The 23,465-nt window shown below is 59.5% G+C and overlaps 3 protein-coding genes across 7 annotated transcripts in view; all 3 read left to right on the top strand.

Moving 5' to 3' along the window:
- MTMR14 (myotubularin related protein 14) overlaps positions 1–3,707 on the top strand; it is a 31,451-nt gene extending 27,744 nt beyond the window's left edge. The window contains exons 18-19 of one of the 2 annotated variants that reach the window (XM_038148971.1): positions 4–159; positions 3,344–3,707. In XM_038148971.1, coding sequence (XP_038004899.1) covers positions 4–159; positions 3,344–3,521 — 334 coding nt within the window. In that variant the 3' untranslated portion in view covers positions 3,522–3,707. The remainder of the gene's footprint in view (positions 1–3; positions 160–3,343) is intronic. The other variant, XM_038148972.1, reaches the window with a different exon arrangement.
- An 81-nt stretch (positions 3,708–3,788) lies between these two features.
- Positions 3,789–10,916, top strand: CPNE9 (copine family member 9). Its single transcript, XM_038148974.1, has 21 exons — positions 3,789–4,186; positions 5,652–5,692; positions 5,777–5,823; positions 6,029–6,132; positions 6,316–6,355; positions 6,486–6,488; positions 6,950–7,026; positions 7,244–7,307; positions 7,421–7,524; positions 7,605–7,709; positions 8,081–8,122; positions 8,218–8,293; positions 8,364–8,417; positions 8,531–8,592; positions 8,873–8,919; positions 9,000–9,181; positions 9,378–9,505; positions 9,620–9,722; positions 9,799–9,856; positions 10,001–10,074; positions 10,192–10,916. Exons 1-21 carry the CDS (start codon positions 4,110–4,112, stop codon positions 10,342–10,344), a joined length of 1,641 nt encoding a protein of 546 aa, XP_038004902.1. The 5' UTR covers positions 3,789–4,109; the 3' UTR covers positions 10,345–10,916.
- A 457-nt stretch (positions 10,917–11,373) lies between these two features.
- On the top strand, positions 11,374–23,391 carry BRPF1 (bromodomain and PHD finger containing 1). Of its 4 annotated transcripts, none has more exons than XM_038148961.1 (13): positions 11,374–12,211; positions 13,097–14,056; positions 16,290–16,446; positions 17,535–17,666; positions 18,007–18,135; positions 19,091–19,403; positions 19,904–20,215; positions 21,084–21,371; positions 21,461–21,608; positions 22,160–22,296; positions 22,381–22,499; positions 22,606–22,760; positions 22,847–23,030. In XM_038148961.1, the coding sequence occupies exons 1-13, from the start codon at positions 11,616–11,618 to the stop codon at positions 23,028–23,030; spliced, it is 3,630 nt and encodes a 1,209-aa protein (XP_038004889.1). In that variant the 5' UTR covers positions 11,374–11,615. The 4 variants fall into 4 exon arrangements, with proteins under 4 accessions (XP_038004889.1, XP_038004887.1, XP_038004890.1 ...); XM_038148962.1 differs by having other exon boundaries at positions 11,375–12,211; positions 19,901–20,215; positions 22,160–22,281; positions 22,847–23,391; XM_038148960.1 differs by having other exon boundaries at positions 11,560–12,211; positions 19,901–20,215; positions 22,847–23,056.
- The last annotated feature ends 74 nt before the right edge of the window (positions 23,392–23,465 follow it).

Raw genomic sequence — 23,465 nt, 5'->3', positions numbered from 1 at the left:
CAGATCGGCGGACCATTCTCTGCCCGGATCTTCCGTTTCCACAGACTTTGGCAGCTGGCAGATGGTGACAGGGTGTGGCAGTATTCGGGAGCAGGCAATCCTGAACGCGGACGCCTCTCTCCCTTGCAGCTTCCCGGATGAGTTCTCTAACACTTGCCTGTAAGTGTCTTAAATGCAGGATCTCTCCTTGGGTCTCTTGGCTGCCTGCGAGCGCTGCAACTTTATCACTCTGGCACTTTCGGAGAAGCCTGGAGCCCATTATGAACTGTTCCACCTTCTCTGCCTCGATGTTTTCTATCCACAAACTCAGTCCCTAAGCACTCTTTGCTTGTGCTGAACATGGAAAGAGAATGCCACTTTCTCCGCCTAATGATGGGAGAGCTCTTTGCTTTCTGTAGGAAGAAGAGGTTTTTCTCTCTTTCTTGAAGATGCTGAATTTGGGTATAATTAAGTGCAGTTGAGGATTCACGTTTGTCAGGACAGGACTGGTAACCCAGATTTCTTGCTTTTCGATTTTGCTCACCTACATCTCCCCACTGGGGTCAGATCCTTGCTGGAGTAAGAGAAGGACTTTCCTTCTGTAACCCAAATTTTGTCAGGGCTCGTGCAGTATCATTTTCAGGTGCTGTGCCTGGCCGGTGCACAGCCACAGAGACCTTGTGTCCTGCCACATCCTGCCATGTGAAATGGCTGGGAGGCAAATGTTCCTCCCCAAATAGAAATCCACCTCTGGAAGCTTGAAAGACTGGAGATGCGCTTTAATTGCTGTTAGAGGAGAGCCTTGGTTTGTGCCTTCAGGCTGCAAGCTCTTCATCAAGAAACTGAAATGGCAGATCAGGGGCTGCTGCTAGCAAGCAGTGCTAGAGCTGTGCTGCCAGATGCTCAGTCCCTTACTGAGATCTGAGTACGTGCTTCGGAGGCAGAGGGCAAGCAACATGAAAACCCGTGTGTCCTGTGAGACAGGCTGCCTACCCTGCCTCTGTGTCTCGTGGGGCTGCGTGCTGTGCTGCTGAGCAGAGCAGAGCAGCTGCCTCCAAGTTACAGTGAAGCTACAAGATCCATGAATTGACAGATCAAAACATTGCAAGAGATGTTGAACGTTCCTGGCCAGGATTTGTTCTTCTCCTTTCCCGAGGACACACTGAGCTGCTCCTGCAGTATTTTGGAGATGGGCGAGGGAGAAGGGACTGAAGGATGGGCATCTGAATAGTGACTGCTTTACTGTGTCCTGAGCCTGGCTGTGCTTGGTCACTGCTGATCACCGGCAAGTTGTTGCTGCCCTTGGAGTTGGATCTAATGTCAGAATAGGGAATTAAGTAGAGAAACATGAGTCAAAGTTGATAGGCCTTAGGCTTATGCAGTTTGGAGAGTGACTGCTTGGGGCAGTGGATTCAAAAGGAGGAGAACAGTGGTGGTGCTTCTCCTGTGGGTGCTCTGCTCTGTTCAGTTATTCACTAAAGCTGTGGGTTGCTTGAGGGCTGGGGACTGCTCAGTTGAAGGTGCTGGGACCAGGCACTGCATTGAAAGGATGAAGAGTCCCCAGTGGTGTTGTGTTGAGCTTAACCCAGAGCCTCTACCCTCTCTGTGTTCTGCATCAGCCCCGTCTGCTCAGGACTCCATTGTGGTTTTATCCCAGTTTTTGCAGCCCGACACAGTATGATTTTTTTTTTCTTTTAATTCCATTTAAGTTCCCACTTTGCATCTTCACTGGCAGCAGCTCGATGAAGGTATGCTTTTCACAGCCTACTTCTTGTGCTTGTGTGGGGCTTGTCAGGGCTTACTTGGAGCTGGGGCTTTGACAGCCTCCTCTCATCCCGCACCCCAAGCTGCAGGCAAGCGGGCAGGCTGTAGGAAGTGTAGCGGGGCAGAGTGCCGTGGATTTGGCAAGGAAGCGCGACCTGCCTCCGCGGTGAACAGTTCAGGGCCACTTGCTGCAGCTGGTCTGCAGGGCTTGGTGTAGAGCAGTGGCTGGCTGCTTGACCCTGTGCCTTGGAGTGTCTCGCTCCATGAAACAAACCGAAAAACCCAAATACAAAATCTGCCTTGTAAAGAGGTGTGAGAGCCACAAGACACGGGACCTAACTGCTGCACGCCCTCGCTTACCTCTGCGCGTGACATCTGAGATCGCTGTACTCGGGTGCAAGTAAGTCCTGCCTTCACGGAGTTTATTTTAAATGCTAGCAGGTTTGCGAGTTCCACGTCCTAATTAGGTTGCCAAAAAGCATCGCTAATGTGTTTAGATATGTTGTTGCCTTTTTTTGCCCTCTGGCTTCTCTTCATTATCAGACACAGTAAACAGCGGCCTGGTTGGCTGCCTCGGCATCGCTTGCTGTTTATAGGCCTCCCACCATATCCTCTTGCTGCTGTTTCCGGACCAAAGCTGTTGGCTGTGGGTGGTTAACACTTCCATTCAAATGAGCTGTGCCAATTTATAGCCAGCCCAGGCACTGGAAGATTAAAGAGAATTTTTTATGGGGAAGGTTCGCACTGTGCCCTTGGAGTGACCTTTGAGGAATGTCTTAATCTCTCTGGGAACCACTGGCATGTCGCAGAGGCACCACAGCAAGGATCGTTTGAGGCTGGAGAGCTTGGAACAGCTGCCTCTGGGCCCCAGTCTTGCTTTCCCCTGCTCCCTCGGCTAGTCTTGCCTTCCTTCTGCTGTTTTCCCCCTGCCCCTAACCAGGTGTGTGGATCAGCAGGAGAGGAGAGCAGGTCCCGTGGGAAGTCATGCCCTACTCTGCTCCTGTTTGCCGAGAGCAGCCATGCTGCGGAGCAGAAGTAAAGCACTGCTGAGCTCTCCTCTTCCTATGGCTGGAGTGTTCCTTGGGGCTTTTGTCGCCTTGTCTGCTCCTTCTCATCCCCCTTCCACAGAGCTGTCTGTGCTGGCACAGGCACACGAGGCTGGGGCTGGTGGAAGTGAGGGATGGTTGCAGATAGGTTGGAAGCGACTGTCCAGGCACAGCACATGTGGACAGGCTTCATCTGTGTGAGGAGGGGAGGGAGCTGGCGTAGGCACTGATGTCAGCAGCCACTTTGCCAAAGCACCACTTTGTTTATGAACTGCAGCCTTATGAACACTATGGTGGTGGGAGAAACAGGGGCCAGTGGGGTGTCTGGAGGAGGAAAGCCCGTGGGGAGCAGGAGACTGAGGCTGCAGCTGGCTCTGTGGGTTGGCTGAGCAGGCAGTGGCACCAGCTGCCACCATCGCTGCGGACAGAGCCTTTTCGGGCTTGCACTGCCTTAGCCACTGCAGCCCGTTGAGCACCACAGCCCTGTGCCAGGAGTGAGAGCTGGGTGTGGGGAGCGACAGCTGCAGTCACTGACCTCCCCTTCTCTCTCCTAGACTGGTGTCAGCGAGTGACCGCGAGTCTCGTCTGGAGGAAGTGCGTTCTGCCTTTCTGGCAAGCTACAGTCGGACCATCGGCCTAAAGGCCGTGCCCCCCAGCCCCTCAGGGGCCATCGGTGGCCTCCTCGAGCAGTTTGCGCGGGGCGTGGGACTGAGAGGCAGCAGCACCCTCTGAACACGGCGTTCCCAGACCACTGCCTGGAAAACTGGGACTGGCACCGTCCCCCAGCAGAGTCCTGGGACCCTCTCCTTGGTGCGGGCACCTGCTGCACCCAGCGCCCGCCGCCAGCCCCCCCTGCCTGGGGCTGGGGGGTGCGGGGTCTTCGGCGAGTCTCTGCAGTAAAAGACCCGAGCTGTGCCCTCTCCTGCCTCCTCTCTGGGCTGCGGGCGGGGGCTGCGGGGGCGGCGCGGGGGAGCCGCTCGCTATAAATAGCCCGGCCCACTCTTCGCCATCGTCGGCACCGAAATAACACCGAGCCGGACCCGGGAGGAAGCCCCCGGCGGGGCGGGATTGGGGCTGAGCCCCCCCGTGCCCCTGACTGGGAATCGCGGGCGGGACGTTCCGGTGGAGCCGAGCTCCAGGAGCCGAACCCCCTGGTGCCCGGGTTGGTGCCACCGCTGCCGGCAGGGAAGGGCCGTCGTCCCTGAGCTGTGCTGAGCCGTGCCTGTGCCGAGCCGAGCCGTGCCCGTACCCGCCCCCGGGCGCGCCTCCTCGGCGGCGCGGGAGGAGGCGGCGCGGAGCATCGGCGGCGCCCGGGCGGGGATGGCGGCTCCGGGAGCGCTGGAGCCGGCGGCCGGCAGCGTGCCGGGCACCAAGGTGGAGCTCACCGTGTCCTGCCGGTGAGCCGGGAGCCGGGCGATGGAGCGGGAGGGCGGCGGCTAGTTCGTGGACACGGGTGGGTGCGAAACGCACCGGGATGCGCTGCGGGTCTGCTCGCTGCATCCCGCTGCCCCTGGCTCGAGGCGTTGAGAGCTGCGCGTCCTGCTCTCTCCTCGGGTAGCTCTCGGTGCCGGGGTGTATGCCCAGCGTCCCTCTGCCCTGCTGCTACCCGTCCCGTCCCCTTCCTGGGGTCCCATGGGATGCTGTCGCCGGGCACGGCTGCGTGAAGCGACCCGGTGCCCTCACCCGCGGCTGGGTCGCGGGACGGCCCCTCGCGGGGCGATGCTTGTGGGAGGGGGGTGATGCTGGCGGGACGCGGGGTACCGGCGTTGGCTGCGAGCTCGGTGCAAGGCAGCGGGACCGGGAACGTGGCAGCGGGATGGGGGCTGCGGGAGAGGGGCTGCTCTGTGCCCCAGCTGCTGGCCAGGGTCCGCCGATCAAGCGGCGACGGCTGAGCCGGTCTGCCGGCGGCTAAATATAGCCCGTCGGAGGCACCGCTGCTTGCGGCCGGGGGTCCCGCTCGCAGGGACAGGCACCAGCGTCCTGCTGGGGGGTGGCGTCCCCGTGCCGTGGGTCCTGTGGCACGGAGTGCCCCGAGAAGGGTGGGTACCTCCCGCACATCCCCGAGCTATGCAAACTCTGGGCCGGGCCGGCGGCTGCTGTGCCCTCCCCGCGGCTGAGCCCTGGCCCCCGCTGCCAGCTTCCCTCACAGCAGACAGAGGGACTGTGGGTCCAGGGGACCGGGCAGCTCCAGGCAGGGTCCGGGGGTCACACATGGAGACAACCCGGGGCAGCCTTCGGCTTCGCAGCCCGAGGACCCAGCCTGGACCAGGCTGGGGTCTCTCCCCTGCGTACTGGGGCCAGGAGAGCTGGCTTAGCCCGCAGCCCCCGGCCGTGCCCGAGCCCACCCTGTGCTGCTACCCGGGGGGTGCGGGAAGTATCCCAGCAGAGCCGGTAGCATTCCCCGGCGCTTCCCGGTGTCACACCGCGCACAGGACGACGATCAATCGCTCTGCCGGTAGGTGTGTCGGGGGATGCCCACTGGCTGCTCAGCCCCTGCTCCAAGTGTCTCCTTTCTTCTCACTTCTGCACCCTGCCATTAGCCAAGCTCCTGCTGCCGGGGCGCGGCGGGCACTCAGCCGGCGCCGTCGGCACCGGAGAAGGTTTCATCCTGTAAATGGGTTCCCTGTCATGTTCAATCATCATCAGCCCTGGAGACGCTGCTCGCCGCTTGCTCTGCTGCCCCACCGAACCTTGCAGAGGGAGCCAGCATGTCTCCTTTGGAGTGCTGATGCTCTTATTCATGGGTGCCAGCACGGCCTTCTGGCACGGTGCTGACCTGTGGTCAGGGGGATGGACATGGGGACCCGTTGCTCGGCCAGGTGGGTGGCGCTCAGGTTGGCTCACGCCTGGCTCTTCTCCCAGGAACCTGCTGGACATGGACACCTTCTCCAAGTCCGACCCAGGTGGGTGGCAGAGCCGGGCAGGGGGCATGGCATGGCACAGACACGGCACAGCACGGCAGCCTGGCTCTGCTCCTCTCTCCGCAGTGGTGGTCCTCTTTGTGCAGGTCTCGGGGAGCAGCGAGTGGAAGGAGGTGAGCGTGGCCCCCTCTCCTGGCTAATCCCCGGCTGGGTTAAATGGGCCCATATGGCCACCCGTGTCCACACTAATGATCCCTCCCCGTCCATGCTAATGATCCGGCCCCGCCAGCAGCGCTAATCCCCCACCGGGATTAGCGCCGAGGCAGCTGCGATGGGGACGGGTCCTGGGAGGGGCCACCCTCACCCCTCTCCCTGCAGTTCGGACGCACCGAGGTGATCGACAACACCCTGAACCCCGACTTTGTCCGCAAGTTCGTCCTTGACTACTACTTCGAGGAGAAGCAAAACCTCCGCTTCGATGTGTGAGTAGGGTGGCCAGGGAAGGGCTTGGCCCCGCTGAGGGTGGAACAAAGCACCGAGTCAGTAATAAATGAGGATAATAAATAAGAATACAGCGTCGAACAGCATGGATGGGTGGGGAAGCGGGGTTGTGTGCTGAAGCGTCCCTGCAGGCACCAGCTCAGGGCTCTGCTCTCCCACACCAGCTACAACGTGGACTCCAAGAGCTGCTCTGCTTTAAAGCAGGTGAGCACAGCCTGTGCTGGGGGGACACCCCGAGGCTGTGCCCTGTGTGGGTGCTGTCGGGGGGGGACAAGTGCCCCTCAGCGGGCTCTAACCTGCTCTCCATCTCTCCGTGCCCCATGGGGACTGGCAGAAGGTAGGTGCCTGCCACACACCAGCCCCTGCTCTGCCCTGGGAACCCTGAACCTGGGAATGCCTGGTGGGACAGGATGGGGCCAGGACACTCCATAGGGCTGGCTTTAGAGGGGTAAGATGGGTCTAGGGTGGCCCAGGGGGTCCAGGACAGGTCAGGGCATGGAGGGCAGTTCGGGAGGGGAAACACAGGACACGTCCAGGGATGTGGGCTGGCCCTGGGGGCACAGAATGAGTGCAAGGTACGTGGAGCGGGCGCCTGGGGTAGTCCCAGGGATGCCCAATGGGTCCTGGGCTGCTAGGTGGCTCTTGGGTTACAGTGTAGCTTCAGGAAACAGGGGTGGCCCAGAGTCAAGTTGGTGGCAGGTCCCATGGGTGCATTGGGAGAGAAAGTGCTGGGTGTGGGTGGTGGGTGACTGGGGCAACCACCCTCCATGGTCTCATAGTGCTTTGTTTGGGGCACAGGACTTCCTGGGGCAGGCATTTGTGGCACTGGGAGAGGTGATTGGGTCCCAGCGGGGACGCCTGGAGAGACCCCTAACGTGAGTCACACCCTGTGGTGAGGTGAGCTGGGAGGGTTCCACACTGTGTCTCCACCACCTGCTCCTCTGGACCTCTCCCTGCATGTCCTGTGCTGGGGATTCTGATCACACTGCCAAGCACCACCAGCTATGGGACAGAAGCCCCAATCCTGGCCTCTTCTCTTGTCCCTGATCTGTCCTCCTTGTCCCCAAGCTGACTGTGTGCCTCTGGTTCCAGGGGTGTTCCAGGGAAGCGGTGTGGGACTATTCTGCTGCTGGCTGAGGAACTGAGCAACTGCCGGGTGAGTACCCGTGTACTGGCAGCAGGGTGGAGAGGGCTGCGTGCTCCCTCAGTACAGCAGCTGCTGGTGCCAGGGGTGAGGAGGTGGCTGGCAGTGACAGTCCCTGTCCCCAGGACATCGTCACAATGCAGTTGTGTGCCAACAAGCTGGATAAGAAGGACTTCTTTGGAAAATCAGATCCTTTCCTCGTCTTCTATCGTAGCAATGAGGATGGCACGTGAGCACAGGGAGTCAGTGGGGCAGACAGGGTGCCAATGTCACCAGAAGGCGTGGCCCAACCCTGCCCTGTTCCCCCAGCTTTACTATCTGCCATAAGACAGAGGTGGTGAAGAACACACTCAACCCGGTGTGGCAGCCCTTCACCATCCCCGTGCGCGCCCTCTGCAATGGCGACTACGACCGGTACAGGAACGGGGATGGGACGGGGACACGGGCAGCCATGGGGCCAGAGCAGGGTATGAGCAGTTCTTTGTGGGCTTGGCCCCGCAGCAGCAGGCAGCTCAGAACTGGGTCCCGATTGGGTTTTTTTCTCTTTTGCAACCCAAATTACATAAAGGCATCCCCCTCCTTTCCAGGGCCCCCACCATGACCCAAATTTCCCGCTCCCTCCTGGCGGAGCCGCAGGCTGGGCAGGCAGGGTGTCTCTGCTGGAAGTTGGTGGGCAGGGTGCTCACTGCAGGTTGGGCTGTGGGCCTGGGTGTCCCCAAATCAGGGGCTGGAGGGGCTGTGCCAGCCTGGCAGGTGGCTCACCCACTATGTGCCTTCACTTTCAGGACAGTGAAGATAGATGTGTACGACTGGGACCGGGATGGAAGGTGAGGGAAGGGACACCAGGGTGCTGCTGAAGCTTCCCAGGGCACCTGTCACCCAGGTGTCTGGCCATACTGACCCTCCTGTGTTCCTCCTGCAGCCACGACTTCATTGGGGAATTTGCCACCAGCTACCGGGAGCTCTCTCGAGCACAGAGTCAGTTCACAGTGTATGAGGTAGGGTGGTGGGTCAGGGTGAGGGCAGGGTGCACTCCATGCTGGGACTGACTCACCCCTCTGCCTGCAGGTGCTGAATCCCAGGAAGAAATGCAAGAAGAAGAAATATGTGAATTCTGGCACTGTGAGTAGGGCTGGGGAGTTCCTGGGCCTCCTGCCTTCCAGGGGCTGGTGTGGCTCCACCTGCTGTGTGTGCCAGGCTTGGGGGGCTCCAGATCTGATCCCCAGTGCCCACAGGTGACACTGCTCTCCTTCTCTGTTGAGTCTGAGTTCACCTTCGTTGACTACATACGGGGCGGGTGAGTGGGGGGCCGGGAGTCCCCCGGCTCCTCGAGATCCCCCATGGCTGAGAGTCTCGGGGCAAGGACACTGGTGACAGTGAAGGTTCAGCCTGGGGGTGACAAGGGAGCAGTGGGGCTGGGAAGTAGATGCAGAACGGTGGCGTGGGGCTGTAGGGTGCTGGCTGGGGAAGGGGGGGCGAGGCAATGGGTCTGGGGAGGGAAACTCCGTCACTGTGAGGCCGGACGATGGTGTCCCTGTGCCATGGGGCCGGCAGCCTCCTTCACTCTCCCCCTTAAGGACACAGCTGAATTTCACTGTTGCCATTGACTTCACGGCCTCCAATGGTGAGTGCACCTGGTGTCTGGGGGGTCCCCATCAGCCTGGGGCTGGCCATGGGGTGGGTGTGATGGGCACTGTGCTGCAGGGTTGCCATCACAGCCCACCTCGCTGCACTACGCGAGCCCCTACCAGCTGAGCGCCTATGCCCTGGCACTGAAGGCAGTGGGGGAAATCATCCAGGACTACGACAGTGACAAGCTCTTCCCTGCCTACGGCTTTGGTGCCAAAGTCCCACCTGACGGCAAGATCTCCCACCAGTTTCCTCTGGTGCGCTCTCCCTGTGGGACAGGGCTGAGAGTGAACCCAGATCCCCTGGCTGTGGGGCAGAGCTGGTCTTGGGGGTGCCCGCAGCAGCTTGGCGGGGAAGGGAAGCACCCTGGCAACATTCGGCCCCAACGTCCCACAGCCTGGGGGATACCAGGAGCTGTGGTCCCTCTCCAAGTGCCCAATCTCTGTCCCTCAGAACAACAATGTGGAGAACCCCAGCTGTGCCGGCATTGAAGGCGTGCTGGAGTCCTACCTCCAAAGCCTGCGTACCGTCCAGCTCTATGGTCCCACCAACTTTGCTCCCGTCATCAACCAGGTGGCTGGGTGAGCACTGGGGCACTGTTCCCTTTGCCATCCCCAAATGCCATCTGTCCCACAGCAGGGTTAACTGCCCCACACCAGTGAGGTGCTGAGGGACCCCATCCCCTTTCCCCATAGGATAGCTGCCCAGGTGACCGATGGCTCACAATACCACGTCCTCCTCATCATCACTGACGGTGTCATCTCTGACATGCTGCAGACCAAGGAAGCCATTGTCACTGTGAGTGCACCCTTGTTGCTCTGAGTTCACCTCACATGGACACTATTCTGGCTGACACCCTGCTTCTGCTCCACAGGCTTCCTCCCTGCCCATGTCCATCATCATCGTGGGAGTAGGTCCAGCTGAGTTTGAGGGTGAGTTGGGACTTAGGGACACCAGGAAAGAGGGATGGAAACATTGTCCCTTCCTCTGGGATGCCAAAGGCATCCAAAGGGCTGGTGTTTCCATCCCCGGTGTTCATCCCACCGAGGCTTGGTGACACCAGCTGTCACCCCCAGCCATGGAGGAGCTGGACGGTGATGAGGTACGGTTGTCTTCCCGGGGACGGTATGCTGAGAGGGACATTGTACAGGTAACTCTGGCATTGAATCTAGACCTGCCTTGGGTGAGAGATGCTCAGTTCCCCTTGCTGAACCCCACAGCAACAGAGTTGTTTCCAACCTGACTGCAAACTTCTTGCCCTCAAAAGTTTGTGCCGTTTCGGGATTATGTGGATGACTCGGGCAACCAGGTGCTGAGCATGGCCCGCCTGGCCAAGGACGTGCTGGCTGAGATCCCTGAGCAGCTGCTCTCTTACATGAAGACCCGTGACATCAAGCCTCGCCGAGCAGATCCCGAGTAGCTCTTCCATAAGCCATGGGACTGACTGGTGGGGCAAGGACAGTCACCTTTTTTCTGCCGGTGGCCAGGGCTTAACCATGGAGATGTGGCCCCTTTAGGGAGATAATCAGCTGCTATGGTTGGTCAAAACCAGGGCTGGGACCCGCTTCTGGCAGTGAGACCACAGGGCTGGACATCCTCGGCTGCCCCTTCCTCCTGCCCGATGTCCAGCAGCAAGGCGGGACCGTCCCTCGACCGTGGCAGCTGCGGGCAGGGCCAGCGCCGGGGGGAACGCGGTGTGTGCCACGGTGTGTGTGTCCCTGGAGAGCAGCCTGGCGTCTGCCCCAGGGGAAGGCTGACCCTGAGTGCCTGCCGGGGGTCACAGCCCCGCTGCTCCTTGGGGCAGCGGCCTCGCCCTGCTCCTGCCTGCCCCCCATTCCTGCCTGCACCCCGCTCCTGCCTGTGCCCTCTCCTCCGGCTCTGCTCCCCCGGCTGGCCGGCCTGCCTCCCGCCCTGCCGCACGGCCGGGGCTCCCGCCGCCGGGGGAGGGCAGGCGGGTCTCTACTGCGTTACCGACTGTAAATAAACTGCTCAACCGGGTCTGCTGCCGTGCTGGGGCGGGGGGAGCGGGGAGAGCCAGGGGGCGGGAGGACCGGTGGGGCGGGGGTGGCCAGGGAGCCGAAGGTACCGGGGGGGTGTAGCCGGGCCGGGGGAACAGGGAGGAACTTGAAAATTGGGGTGGCCTGGGGGACCGAGGGGTCCGGAGGGACCGGGAGGACCGAAAGGGTGAGGGGGGCGAGGGGGATCGGGTTGGGGCGGGGCCGGGAGGTGGCAGCGGGGGCTGTGATTCGAGGCGGCAGATTCGCCACCGCCAGCGCGGGGCGACCCGGCCCGGTCCCGCCGTTCCCACGTGGCCTCCCCGCCCTGTCGTCGCTGCCGCCGCCGCCTTCCCCGTTCCCTCCGTCCTCGCTGCCGCCGGTTCCGCCCGGTGCCGCTGCCCGGCGGTGCCGTGGCGAAAGTGCGGTTGCTAAGGGCGGCGCGGCGCTTTACCCAGCGGCCGCCCCGCGCCAGGCGCCGCCGCAGCTCCATTGTTGGGGCCGGCCCGGGCCCGCCGCCGCCGCCGCCGCCGCCCATGGAGCCGCCCGCCCGCTGAGCGCGGCCCCGCGCCGGGGAGCGCCGCCGCAGGGAAGGAGCGGGCAGCGGGGAGCCAGGGCAGGGCGGCCGGGGCCCGGGGAGGGGGCGGCGGGGCGGGGGGCCCGGCCCGGCCCGGCCTCGGCCCCCCGCGGCCCCGCCATGGGCGTAGACTTCGACGTGAAGACCTTCTGCCACAACCTGCGGGCCACCAAGCCGCCCTACGAGTGCCCGGTGGGCACCTGCCGCAAGATCTACAAGAGCTACAGCGGGATCGAGTACCACCTGTACCACTATGACCACGACAACCCGCCCCTGCCCCAGCACACCCCCCTGCGCAAGCACAAGAAGAAGGGGCGCCAGGCCCGCGCCGCCAACAAGCAGTCGCCCAGCCCCTCCGAGACCTCCCAGTCGCCCGGCCGAGAGGTGATGACCTACGCCCAGGCCCAGCGCATGGTGGAGGTGGACCTGCACGGCCGCGTCCACCGCATCAGCATCTTCGATAATCTCGACGTGGTGTCCGAGGACGAGGATGTTCCCGAGGAGGTGCCCGAGAACGGGAGCAATAAGGAGAACACGGAGACGCAGAGCGTCCCGCCCAAATCTGGGAAGCACAAGAACAAGGAGAAGCGCAAGGACTCCAACCACCATCACCACAACGCCTCGGCCAGCACCACCCCCAAGCTGCCCGAGGTGGTGTACCGAGAGCTGGAGCAGGACACCCCCGACGCCCCGCCTCGTCCCACCTCGTACTACAGGTATTGTCCGTGGCTGGGTGCAAGGAGACTCCTAGGCTCATGCCCTGGGTTTGGAGGTGGAATTGGCCCCACTCTGTTCAAGTGGCTTGCCCGTGGCTCCTGGAAATGGCCTTTGTCTGCCTCTCCCAGGTCTCACAGATCTGGCTGTTCCATGGCTTCAGGCTCCTGGCGCTCCGCCTGATGTCACATCACAGTTCTGGGGGGTCTGTGCATCTTCAGAACTCTCAGTTGCTGCTTAGGTCATTGCCAGCAGTTTGATTGCTGTGCTCTTTCCTTGCTGGAGCAGCACCTAAAATCAAAACAAACCCCAAATGTGTCCTTTTGCCTCTCCTTCTCTCTTTGGAGGTATGCTGAGATATTTTCAGAGCCCTTCAGCACCAAGGGGTACCTGTAAGATCTGTCTGTTTGTGGACATACTTCTTAATTGTTTTCTTACAGTACTTTGTGAGAGATTTGGTGGATGCAGTGGCCCCAGTTAATACCTCAGGCAGGAGTTAACAGAGCGCCCTAACCAGAATTAATGAAACATGGCACCTCCATGCATGGTTATCATGTCTTGGTCGTGAGGCTGTTGCATCCAGAGCACTGGCACTTGCTGGGTGGCCCATGCAGGCCCCCTCCTTGCACTGATGAGTCTCCAAGGCCTGACCTTGCTCCTTAGACCAGTGTTTTGTTTCCAAGCTGCTGTTGTGCCGCTGTGCTAGTCAGGGTGCAGCAGCACCTTCTGCTTCTGCACATTCCTGCCTTGTCCCCGTTTCTTTATTTTGGCTTATGGCTCAGCTGGAGCATTTGAACATTCCCTCAGTCACAGACAAATCCTGGAGTTTGGGCTCAGCAACTCCAAACTGTCAAACACGCCCTTACTTCCCCATGCTGTCCTTCCAGGTACATCGAGAAGTCGGCAGAGGAGCTGGATGAGGAGGTGGAGTATGACATGGATGAGGAGGATTACATCTGGCTGGACATCATGAACGAGAGGCGGAAGAACGAAGGCGTGAGTCCTATTCCCCAGGAGATCTTTGAGTACCTGATGGACCGGCTGGAGAAGGAGTCCTACTTCGAGAGCCACAACAAGGGGGACCCAAACGCCTTGGTGGATGAGGATGCCGTCTGCTGCATCTGCAACGACGGGGAGTGTCAGAACAGCAACGTCATCCTCTTCTGCGACATGTGCAACCTGGCTGTGCACCAGGAGTGCTATGGGGTGCCCTACATCCCCGAGGGACAGTGGCTCTGCAGACGGTGCCTGCAGTCACCCTCGCGCGCTGTGGACTGCGCCCTCTGCCCAAACAAGGGAGGGGCCTTCAAGCAGACGGACGATGGGCGCTGGGCACACGTGGTCTGTGCCCTCTGGATCCCAGAGGTGTGCTTTGCCAACACCGTCTTCCTGGAGCCCATCGACAGCATCGAGCACATCCCGCCCGCACGCTGGAAGCTGACCTGTTACATTTGCAAGCAGCGTGGCTCTGGGGCTTGCATCCAGTGTCACAAAGCTAATTGCTACACTGCCTTCCATGTCACCTGTGCCCAGCAGGCCGGGCTGTACATGAAGATGGAGCCCGTCAGGGAGACGGGTGCCAACGGGACCTCCTTCAGCGTGCGCAAAACCGCCTACTGCGACATCCACACGCCGCCCGGTTCCGTGCGCAGACTGCCCGCCCTCTCCCACAGTGAGGGGGAAGAGGAGGATGAGGAGGAAGAGGAGGAGGGGAAGGGCTGGAGTTCTGAGAAAGTCAAAAAAGCAAAGGCCAAGTCTAGGATCAAGATGAAGAAGGCACGGAAGATCCTGGCAGAGAAACGAGCTGCAGCGCCTGTGGTTTCTGTGCCCTGCATCCCCCCCCACAGGTACGACCTGCCACCCTCCCTAGACTGGGGAGAAATTTCTCCTTTCCACCGTGCTTTGTGTCCTGCCTCCCATGTGGGCATTGTCCTATTCCTCTCCTTAGCTTTTTGCACAGGTACTTCCCACTTTGTTGCTGCAGAGGGCTGTGGTGGTTTCCTCTTGGAGTCCTGCAGAGAGGCAGGGCACTGCCCTGTAAAGGTGTCTGGCCCCTCGGCAGGGCAGGAAATAGCTGCTGTTAGTTTAACAGTAGAGAATGAACTTGGCCGGATGCGTCAGGAAGCAGCTGGAGGTTCCCAGCACTCCTTTCCTTTTGCACTGACCTCAGGCACTGGAGTTAACGAGGTGGGGAGGAGGGAACTGCTCTCCTTTCTGCTGAGGTCTGTTTTCTCCTGAGGCTGTGTCAGGCAAAAGGCAGAAGTGTGGGAGTGATTCAGGCCTGGGAAACGGGCTAATCCCAGGGTTATTTTGGCTCTGGAGCAGAGAGGTCTGGGGTCGGGATCCCTGTGCTCTGCTGAGCAGAGCTCATCCATCCCAGCAGCCACGTACTCCTTGCTGGGCTTCCTCAGTGCTCTCTGCCAGGCACAGCAGCTGCTGCTCCCTTTCAGCGCTGCCTGTTGGAGCAGGGCCGGGCAGCCACGGGTGCTGAAAGCTGTCTGTGAGGAGGGGTGGCTGGAGAGCACCAGGACTCCTGCCTGCCAAGGAACACCGCGGTCCTAAGGCTGACTCCCCAGTGTGAGGCCTCACGAGGGGTTATGTTTCTGTCACATTCCAAACCTGTGGTTTCATGGGAAGGTGCAAACACCCTGTAGTTACAGTTGCAACTGCTTTGTGCCTTGCTCTTGTTAGATTGTTGGTCTGGCGTGCAAATCCCAAAACAAGAGCATCTAAGAGCCTTGCCAGAATTTGTCAGTGTCGTTTATAACTCTGGATGTCCTCAGCAGCATGTAAAAGCACATAAGGGCGTCCTGGGATGTTTTTGGATCTCACTGTCACCCTGCAGCAGGCGACACCCAGTTGAGCACAGGTTGGGCATGGAAGCATTTGCCTTTGTGGTGTTGAGCCACCAGTCCTGAGCTGCTGAGCTCTCCTCCTTCCTGTGGCAGGAGCTGTGCTGCGGCTGTGACCATAGGACACTGTCAAGACCCTAGGACCCTCAAGACTTATCTCCTGTGCACTTGGAAAGGAGCACATGGAAGCCATGGGCTATGCTCTCTGGGCAACATTCTGGTGACTTGGGGAGGCAGGTCTGCCACAAGGCTGCTGGCTTTTTACCATGGTCTTTGTCCCAAACTTACATTTTTGCTCACTCAGGGCTTGCTCCATAGCAAGAGACTCTTTTTCTTATGTGTGGACACGTTAGCAGTTTGTAGAGTCTTGCTGCTGTTGCATTCACAGCGAAACCTACACTGAGCTAGAATCCTGTTGGGATTAATTATTCTTCAGGGGCTGTTGCCAGAATGCCACATGTCTTTCTTTGGGTTCTTGGCCAGTGATGGCATATGAGGCTGTTGTCCCCAGTCTCTTCAGCCAAGGCTGATGCAGATTGGGTCATCCCTTGGGCAAAGCTGTCCCTGGGAGGTGGGGAGATGCTGAAGGTTCATCCCTTTGTCACTCTACTAGCAGGGTGTCTCTGTCAAACTCTGCTGAACGAAGCTGTCCCAGCGCCTCCAGACTATCTGCTGTTGTAGGAAGTAAGCAGTCCCCTTTGTGGTGTTCTGGGCTGTTCAGAATAGTCTTGGATGGGATGTGTGTTGTACTCATGCCTCCTGCTCCCTCCTCGTGCTTTGCCAGGGTTTGAGTTTCTCTGGTAGCATTTGGCCAGACCCCCCCGTCACAGCAATTGGCCCTCAGCCAGGTGAATAATGGTTTTGGGGTAGTAGCACCGTAACACTCGTGGTCTCAGAGACCATGGGAGCTGTTAAGGCACACCCAGCACCCAGTGTGGCTGTCTTGCACCCCAACCTGCCCCTGGCTTTGCCCAAAAGTTGACAGGAAGTAGAAAGGAAAAGTGTGTTATGGAGAGGCAAGGCTGCACATTTCCTGGCATCCTCTGTTGTGCCTAGGTTGTGTGACTTGATGTTACAGAAAGTCCTGCCATGGAAAAGGATGTTCTCTGCCTGAGGAGCTTCTCAGCTGTGCTTGGATGGCCTTGCTGCTACCTGTCCCTAGCCAGAGCTTCTTCTGCAGCAGCCAGGCTTGATTTGTTGATGGACTCTGCGGTTCTTCTTTCCTCAGGCTCAGTAAGATTACAAACCGTTTAACCATCCAGAGGAAGAGCCAGTTCATGCAGAGGCTGCATAGCTACTGGACTCTGAAGAGACAGTCCCGCAACGGTGTCCCCCTGCTCCGCCGCCTTCAGACACACTTGCAGTCGCAGAGAAACTGCGACCAGGTAAGGGCTGCTTGTTGGGGGGCTGCAGGGAGCCCTGGCTGTCTGCATGCTTCCTGTGCCTTTGCAGCTGTGGGCTTGGAGCCTTTGCTGCATGTAATGCCTGCAGATGCAGAATGGGGGTCAGGGGTATGAGCTTTCAGATGAGGATAGGGCAGCCCCAGCTGCTTTTGCTGCTTCACCTTCTCCTCCGCTCTTAGTGTTCAGAGAATTGCCAGGCAGCGATGCCACTGGCAGCCTGCCACAAGAAGGGAATCCTGCCCTCTCAAGCTGCCACGCTGAAGGTATTTCCTTTCTTGTGCCTGCATTTAGCCAGTAGTGATGGCAAACCTGTCAGAAATGGCTCTAGTATGAGGCCACTGTGCCAGGCAGTGTTGAGAGATGGCCAGGCATCTCCAGAAACAGTCTGGACCGAAGCAAGGCCTCTCTTCTAGCTTCTGATACTGCTCCAGGAGTGCTCCTTCTGGGTGCTGCTTCCAGCCCACAGTCAGCACTTCACAGATGTGATATCTGGTGCCAGAGAGGAAGAATTTTCTTCTGGCTCCCCATCTGAGCTGTAAATCTTTCTTTCTGAGCCCTTTGATGCCTGTGACTGGGCAGGGGTTGGTTTCTCCTACCTTTGTCTGCTCTTGTTATTTTTGCTGGAGAAGAGTTGAGGCTGCTTCTGCTCAGTTTTGGCTATGGCAGGATAAAAGTTGTAATTTTTTTGGTGCTCCAGAAATGAAAGCAACTAGAGGTGTTGTTCCCTTTTTGAGCTGTTGCACTTCATTAGAGCTGTGAGCAGCAGCACAGACCTCTAGGGCAGCTTCAGGCAGTCAGTTGGTCATGTTAGGAAGAGTATTTCCAGAGGCTCAGGATGTTCACCTCCTGACATCCTAAGGGCTCGATGACCAAGGGGCAGGTATTTAGCTCTTGCCAGAGGTGAGACTGAATCACCTGCCTAGGCTACAAGAAAGAAGCTGTGACCTTTGCCTCACCAGCAGGTCAGGCATGCTGGTTCCCTTTGGCGGGGAAGAGCCCCAGCACACAGTCAGGAAGGTGGAGATGGGAGCACATCTTCTGTCAGCTCATGGTCTCTGATGTTCCCACAGAGAGACACTGAGGATAAGAACTGGGCCCTGAAGGAACAGCTGAAGTCATGGCAGCGCCTGCGCCATGACCTCGAGCGTGCGCGCTTGCTGGTGGAGCTGATTCGCAAGCGGGAGAAGCTCAAGAGAGAGACGGTAACGATTGCCCCTCCTGGGGGAGCTGCAGGGGTGGGCATCAGCAGGGGCTCCTTAGAGTGCCGTAGGTGTGCCGGGGTCCCCTCGGCTGTGCTGCGCTCTGCTCCGATGGCTCTGAGCAAAGGTGGCTGCTCTGCAAGGCACAGGTGGGACGCACAGGTGCTGGAGCCGGTGTTAGACCTCTGCTCCCCAGAAATGGGGCTGAGGGGCGGTCCCTACCCCTCAGCAAGGAGAGGAGAGGGGTTGCTGTCCTGCAGGGCTGCACTGCTGCTCCCTGGGGACAGTCCCCACTGCCTGGCTGGGGCCAGGGGCTCAGCCCTGCTCTGTTCCTTTGTTTCAGATCAAAGTGCAGCAGGTGGCACTGGAAATGCAGCTGACACCCTTCCTCATCCTCCTCCGCAAGACGCTTGAGCAGCTGCAGGAGAAAGACACGGGCAACATCTTCAGTGAGCCGGTCCCTCTGTCTGAGGTAACAGAAATCTACGAAGTAAGAACCCCCTCCCCAGATTTCTCTTTCACTCAAACTTGTCCCTTGCTTGTGCCAAGGGCTGCCCAGGGTGTGTTCTGGTCCAGAAGAACCCTGAGCAGCTTGGTGCTGGCTCATGCCAGCATCACTCGCTCACCAGAGGGGGTGTGCAGCAGTGCCCCTCCTGGGTGAGCCAAATGCAGAACAGCCGAGCTGGTGACAGCTGGGGCACAGCACTTGGCTCTTCCTCTGTGTGTGTTACTGGTGACACCCCAGGGTCTGTGAGCAGCTGGGGATTCCCACTGGGAAAGGCAAAGTGCCAGCCCTTAGCAGTCAGCATGCTCTTACCTGTGCTCTTGTAAAGGCCTCTGCTAGATGACTGAGCACAGCACAGAGATGGGTCTGACCCTTAGTGTCACTGCTGCAGGCAGGGGAGATAATTCCTGAGACTGTCACTGAGTCTTTGCCTGGGATCATGGCGAAAGTCCACGTGGTCTCTGCAAGGTTCTGGCAGCAGGTCAGCATGGAGGCATCTTAGCAGATGGGAAGGAAGGCTGCACCATCTCACCTGCCACCTGGACGGCTCTGTTTTACCTTTCTGCACTCACCTTCTCCCCTGGGGCTGCACTTGCAGCACCCTCTCCAGGGAATAACATGTAGTGTACTGGATCCCAGCTGCCTGCAGGCAGGAGTTGAGGACAGGATGCTGGCATGTGTGCTGGAGCTGTAAAAATGCTTCGGAGTGCATATCCGCTCTAACAGGTTGAGCACAGCACATGGGCTTCCCAGTCCGGAGGCGTTGCTGTTCCTCAAGCTGCAAAAGCAGACGGCATTCCCCGATGTGCATTTGGGCAGAGCACAGGGAGTGATACCTGATTCCTCTAACAACTGTTTTCTTGGAGCAGGTACTGCTAACTGTGGCTCCTGGGCTCTTAACTCTGGCTCTTTCCTCACGCAGGTCCCAGACTACCTGGATCACATCAAGAAGCCAATGGATTTTCAGACAATGAAGCAAAATCTGGAAGCCTATCGCTATCTGAATTTCGATGACTTTGAGGAGGATTTCAACCTGATTATTAACAACTGCTTGAAATACAATGCCAAAGACACGATCTTCTACCGGGCAGCCATCCGTCTGCGGGAGCAGGGAGGTGCCGTGCTCCGGCAGGCTCGCCGGCAGGCAGAGAAGATGGGCATTGACTTCGAGACAGGCATGCACTTCCCCCACTGTGTAACAGTGGAAGAGGCTCAGATCCAAGACATTGAGGACGGTGGGTACTCGGTCCCTGTCCTGGGGTACGAGGGCTACTAAAAGGTAAAGCCTGGGCAGAGTCAAGGCACCCAAGAGTCTGAGCTGTCTCCTCTGGGAGGTTAAGTCAGTTGTTGGGCTGTGTGTCCCCTCTCCCTGGAGACCTGGTGGTTTTGCTAGCCAGGTAATTATCAGCCCCATTAGGCTGGTTTTAGGCAGTGGTTTGTGTGTGTGTCCTTTCTTTCCTGTTGCGTCCTTGTTCCAGACAAGGTGAGCCCCAGTATTCTCCACACTGCTGATCAGCCAGCTTTTCCCAGTAGTCCCAACTGGCTGAGTTCCCACAGGGCTCCTTCTCTTGGTCTTTTAGGATAACTTCCCTAAAGGGTCCACAGGTGTTTGGTGCCATGCTAGCTCCTTCTCCCCTGCAGGGAACCTGAATTGCCTCATGCCCTTTCAGGTAGAGGAGCTCCACTGAGTTCCTGATTTCTTTCATCCATCTGCTCCTCTTTGTTTCCCCAGAAGATGTGCGGCTGCTGCTCTCAGAGAATCAGAAGCACCTGCCGTTGGAGGAGCAGCTGAAGATCCTGCTGGAGCGGCTGGACGAGGTCAACGCTGGCAAGCAGAGCATAGGACGGTCCCGCCGGGCCAAGATGATCAAGAAGGAGATCACAGTCCTACGGCGGAAGCTCGCTCACCCGCGGGACCTGGGCCGGGAGGGGCTGGAGCGGCACAGCTCCTCTGCCAGAGGAGTCCTGCAGTCCCACAACCCCTGTGAGAAGGACCTGCAGACAGACAGCGCTGCAGAGGAGAGCAGCAGCCAGGAGACTGGCAAAGGTAATACTCCCTCCAGAACTGCCAGTCTGAGGAGCCATGGAGAGCTGCCTCTGGACGGGCCTGTCTGGGGAGAGGCTGCCCTGGCAGGTGCCTCCTTAGGCAGGAGGACTGTGTGAGCAGCTCCCCACACACACCTTGCTCTTCACTCCTCCATGGGAATGAGGCAGGTGGCCTCTTGTGGGACAGTCCCTTATCCCAGATCCCCCCCGTGGGGCCTCCTCGTTTCCTGTAGTGCCTCCCTTAGGGGCGGGTGCTGAGTATGATGTCTGTGCCTCCCCAGGCTCCCTCCCAGCATGTTCACTGGATAGTTTGTAGTGAGCTGTGCCAGCCAAGCAGGGGGGATTGGATGAAGGGGGCCACATCCTGTGTCTGGAACAGCCCCAGCCTAGTGTGTGTTTGCCCCTGGGGAGAGTTGGCAGGTTGCTGGTGTTCACAGCTGCAGTCAGCAGTCACCTGGTGAATACATCTCTTTGTCAGTCAAGGAGCTGGATGCTGTTTCAGAGGTTACAGTTCCAGCTCTGTGATGTGGAACATGAAGTGGATTGTTTCCTTCTGATAGGACCTACCAGCTTGGCCATATTGCCTGGTTTCTAGGGGCATTATGGAGCAGGCTACCTTCAGCATCCCTTCTTGCTGGAGGGCATGGGAGGGAGTTGCAGCAGCAGTGACTGCTGAGCTCCAAATGCTCTCCCAGGGCTGAGAGTCGAACAGGCCAGCTGCCACCTCCCTGGATGCAGATGCTGAGCTGGGCTCTGTGGGGAGCACAGCAAAAGCACCAGGCAGAGCTACCATGTGTCACTGGGCATGATACCACTGCCATGCAGTCCCCGCCATCAGGGCTGCACCTGACACCTTCTCGCTCTTCCAGGTCTGGGTCCCAATTCTTCTTCTACCCCAGCACATGAAGTTGGCAGGAGGACCTCTGTGCTCTTCTCCAAGAAGAACCCTAAAACTGCAGGCCCTCCAAAACGTCCAGGACGCCCCCCAAAGAATCGAGACAGCCAGATCCCTCCTGGGCATGGGAGCAGCCCCATTGGGCCCCCCCAGCTACCAATAATGGGGTCCTCCCAGCGGCAGAGGAAGCGAGGGCGAAGCCCGCGTCCCAGCTCCAGCTCAGACAGTGACAGTGACAAATCCACGGAGGACGCTACGATGGGTGAGTGCAGCTGGGCAGCTGTGGTCCCACTGGCAGCACGTGGCATACTCTGGTGCAGTGGTAATGCTCTTCATTGGGGTGTTTTTCAGACCTGCCAGCCAACGGTTTCAGCAGCGGGAACCAGCCCGTGAAGAAGAGCTTCCTGGTGTACCGCAATGACTGCAATCTTCCCCGGAGCAGCTCCGACTCGGAGTCCAGCAGCAGCAGCAGCAGCAGCGCTGCCTCAGACCGCACCAGGTACTGCCCCTGGCCCAGCTCTGCTGACCTCGGTGCTGCCCAGGGTGGCAGTGGGCAGCTCTCAGCCTTGAGTTTCTAGCTGAGTGCTCCGTTCCGTTTGGTGGTTCCCCTCTCATTCATCCTGCAGCTCAGCTGCTAAACCCTAGAAGTTTGTGGGGTTTCTGCCTTTTTTAATGTAAAACCTAAAGTGTGCAGCAAAGGGCTAGTAGGAAGCATGAACTAGGGAACAGGAATTCCCTATTGGCACAGTGGCTGCTCTGTCATTGGCCCCTCCAGCAGCCAGCGCCAGCAGTTTCCTGCCTGCTCCTCTAATTCGGATGAGGGCACATCATCTGGTCCTCCCAGGTGGAACTGGGTGAGGGTCTGGCTTGCACCCTGGCAGAAGCACCGGCCCACCTTTCTGCCTGGTATCCCTGCCAAGTCCTTCCCAGTGCCAAGGCTGGCAGTTGGAAGCCGCAAGCCCTGGTGTCCCACCAGCCTGGCCCTCTGGAAAACAGTTTCCGGAAGCTTAATGTGAGTCCTACTGATAGCTCTGCTCCCTGTCTCCGCAGCACAACACCCTCCAAGCAGGGCAGAGGGAAACCCTCCTTCTCCCGAGTGAACTTCCCAGAGGACAGCAGCGAGGACACATCAGGGACAGAGAACGAGTCCTACTCCGTGGGCACAGGACGAGGTGTGGGGCACGGCAGTAAGTACTGTGGCTGCACAGCTGTGTGCCTGGCTGGCACCATCACCCGGGGGACACAGCTGACTGCCCTCTCCTCCTGTACAGTGGTGCGTAAGGGCATGGGGCGTGGCGCAGGGTGGCTGTCTGAGGATGAGGATTCTTCCCTGGATGCCCTGGACCTGGTGTGGGCTAAGTGCCGGGGTTACCCCTCCTACCCAGCGTTGGTGAGTACTGCTTCCTATCAGGGCCTCCGAAATCCATGTCCCCTCCCTGCAGACTTGCTCTTGGGGTCCCTGTTCTCGTCTCAGCCCTCCCCTGCTCGTTTTACAGATCATTGACCCCAAGATGCCGCGGGAAGGCATGTTCCACCATGGGGTCCCCATCCCCGTGCCCCCCTTGGAGGTGCTGAAGCTGGGGGAGCAGATGACTCAGGAAGCACGCGAGCACCTCTACCTTGTCCTCTTCTTTGACAACAAGCGCACTTGGTAAGGCCAGGGGGCCGAGGGCTTTGGGGGGGGGTCCCCAGAGACGATTGTAACCCTCAAACGAGGTGGCCCCCCGCTCTCCACAGGCAGTGGTTGCCCCGGACGAAGCTGGTGCCTCTGGGGGTGAACCAGGACCTGGACAAAGAGAAGATGCTGGAGGGCCGCAAGTCCAACATCCGCAAGTCGGTGCAGATCGCCTACCACCGCGCCATGCAGCACCGCAACAAGGTGCAGGGCGAGCAGAGCAGCGACTCCAGCGAGAGCGACTGAGCCGGTGCCGCCGGCCGCTCCCCCGCCGAATCTCAGGGCAAACGGGGCTCGGTGACCCCCACCCCGTGCAGCTGGCCTGCACCCACGGGGGGCCGGGGGACCGGGAGGGGTGGGGCCGGTCCCCCGTGCCCCCCCCACTCTCCCATTCCCGGTGCCCGCTCCCCCCAGCCCGCCGCTCCCCGGGATGCTGTTCTGGCCGCCGCCGTGCCCCAGGGCGCACCCCGCGCCCCGCACCCCCGCGCTGCCCCCCACCCCTGGGCCCAGCCCCTGGCCGGCCCCGCGCTCGGACGTTGTTTGTATTTATTTTGAAGGAAGAAAAAAAAAATCTATTGATTCTTAGAAAATAAACCTCCACTGCGGAGCCGCGGCCGCTGCGGGCGGGGAGGCAGCGGGAGCGGGGCGGGAGCGGGGCGGGCGTGTGCGGGGCGCCGGCTC

This window comes from Motacilla alba, chromosome 12 (assembly GCF_015832195.1).
Source record: "Motacilla alba alba isolate MOTALB_02 chromosome 12, Motacilla_alba_V1.0_pri, whole genome shotgun sequence".
Taxonomy (NCBI): Eukaryota; Metazoa; Chordata; class Aves; order Passeriformes; family Motacillidae; genus Motacilla; species Motacilla alba.
This window is presented reverse-complemented; position numbering and strand designations above follow the sequence as displayed.

Excerpts from the sequence above, each read along its gene's own strand:
- CPNE9 (XM_038148974.1), top strand. The coding sequence starts at position 4,110 with ATGGCGGCTCCGGGAGCGCTGGAGCCGGCGGCCGGCAGCGTGCCGGGC. Across the intron at positions 7,710-8,080 it reads TGCAATGGCGACTACGACCG|GACAGTGAAGATAGATGTGT; the intron begins GTACAGGAACGG and ends CTTCACTTTCAG. Across the intron at positions 9,723-9,798 it reads CCAAGGAAGCCATTGTCACT|GCTTCCTCCCTGCCCATGTC; the intron begins GTGAGTGCACCC and ends TCTGCTCCACAG.
- BRPF1 (XM_038148959.1), top strand. The coding sequence starts at position 11,616 with ATGGGCGTAGACTTCGACGTGAAGACCTTCTGCCACAACCTGCGGGCC. Across the intron at positions 17,667-18,006 it reads AGAAGCTCAAGAGAGAGACG|ATCAAAGTGCAGCAGGTGGC; the intron begins GTAACGATTGCC and ends CCTTTGTTTCAG. Across the intron at positions 20,216-21,083 it reads CAGCCAGGAGACTGGCAAAG|GTCTGGGTCCCAATTCTTCT; the intron begins GTAATACTCCCT and ends TCGCTCTTCCAG.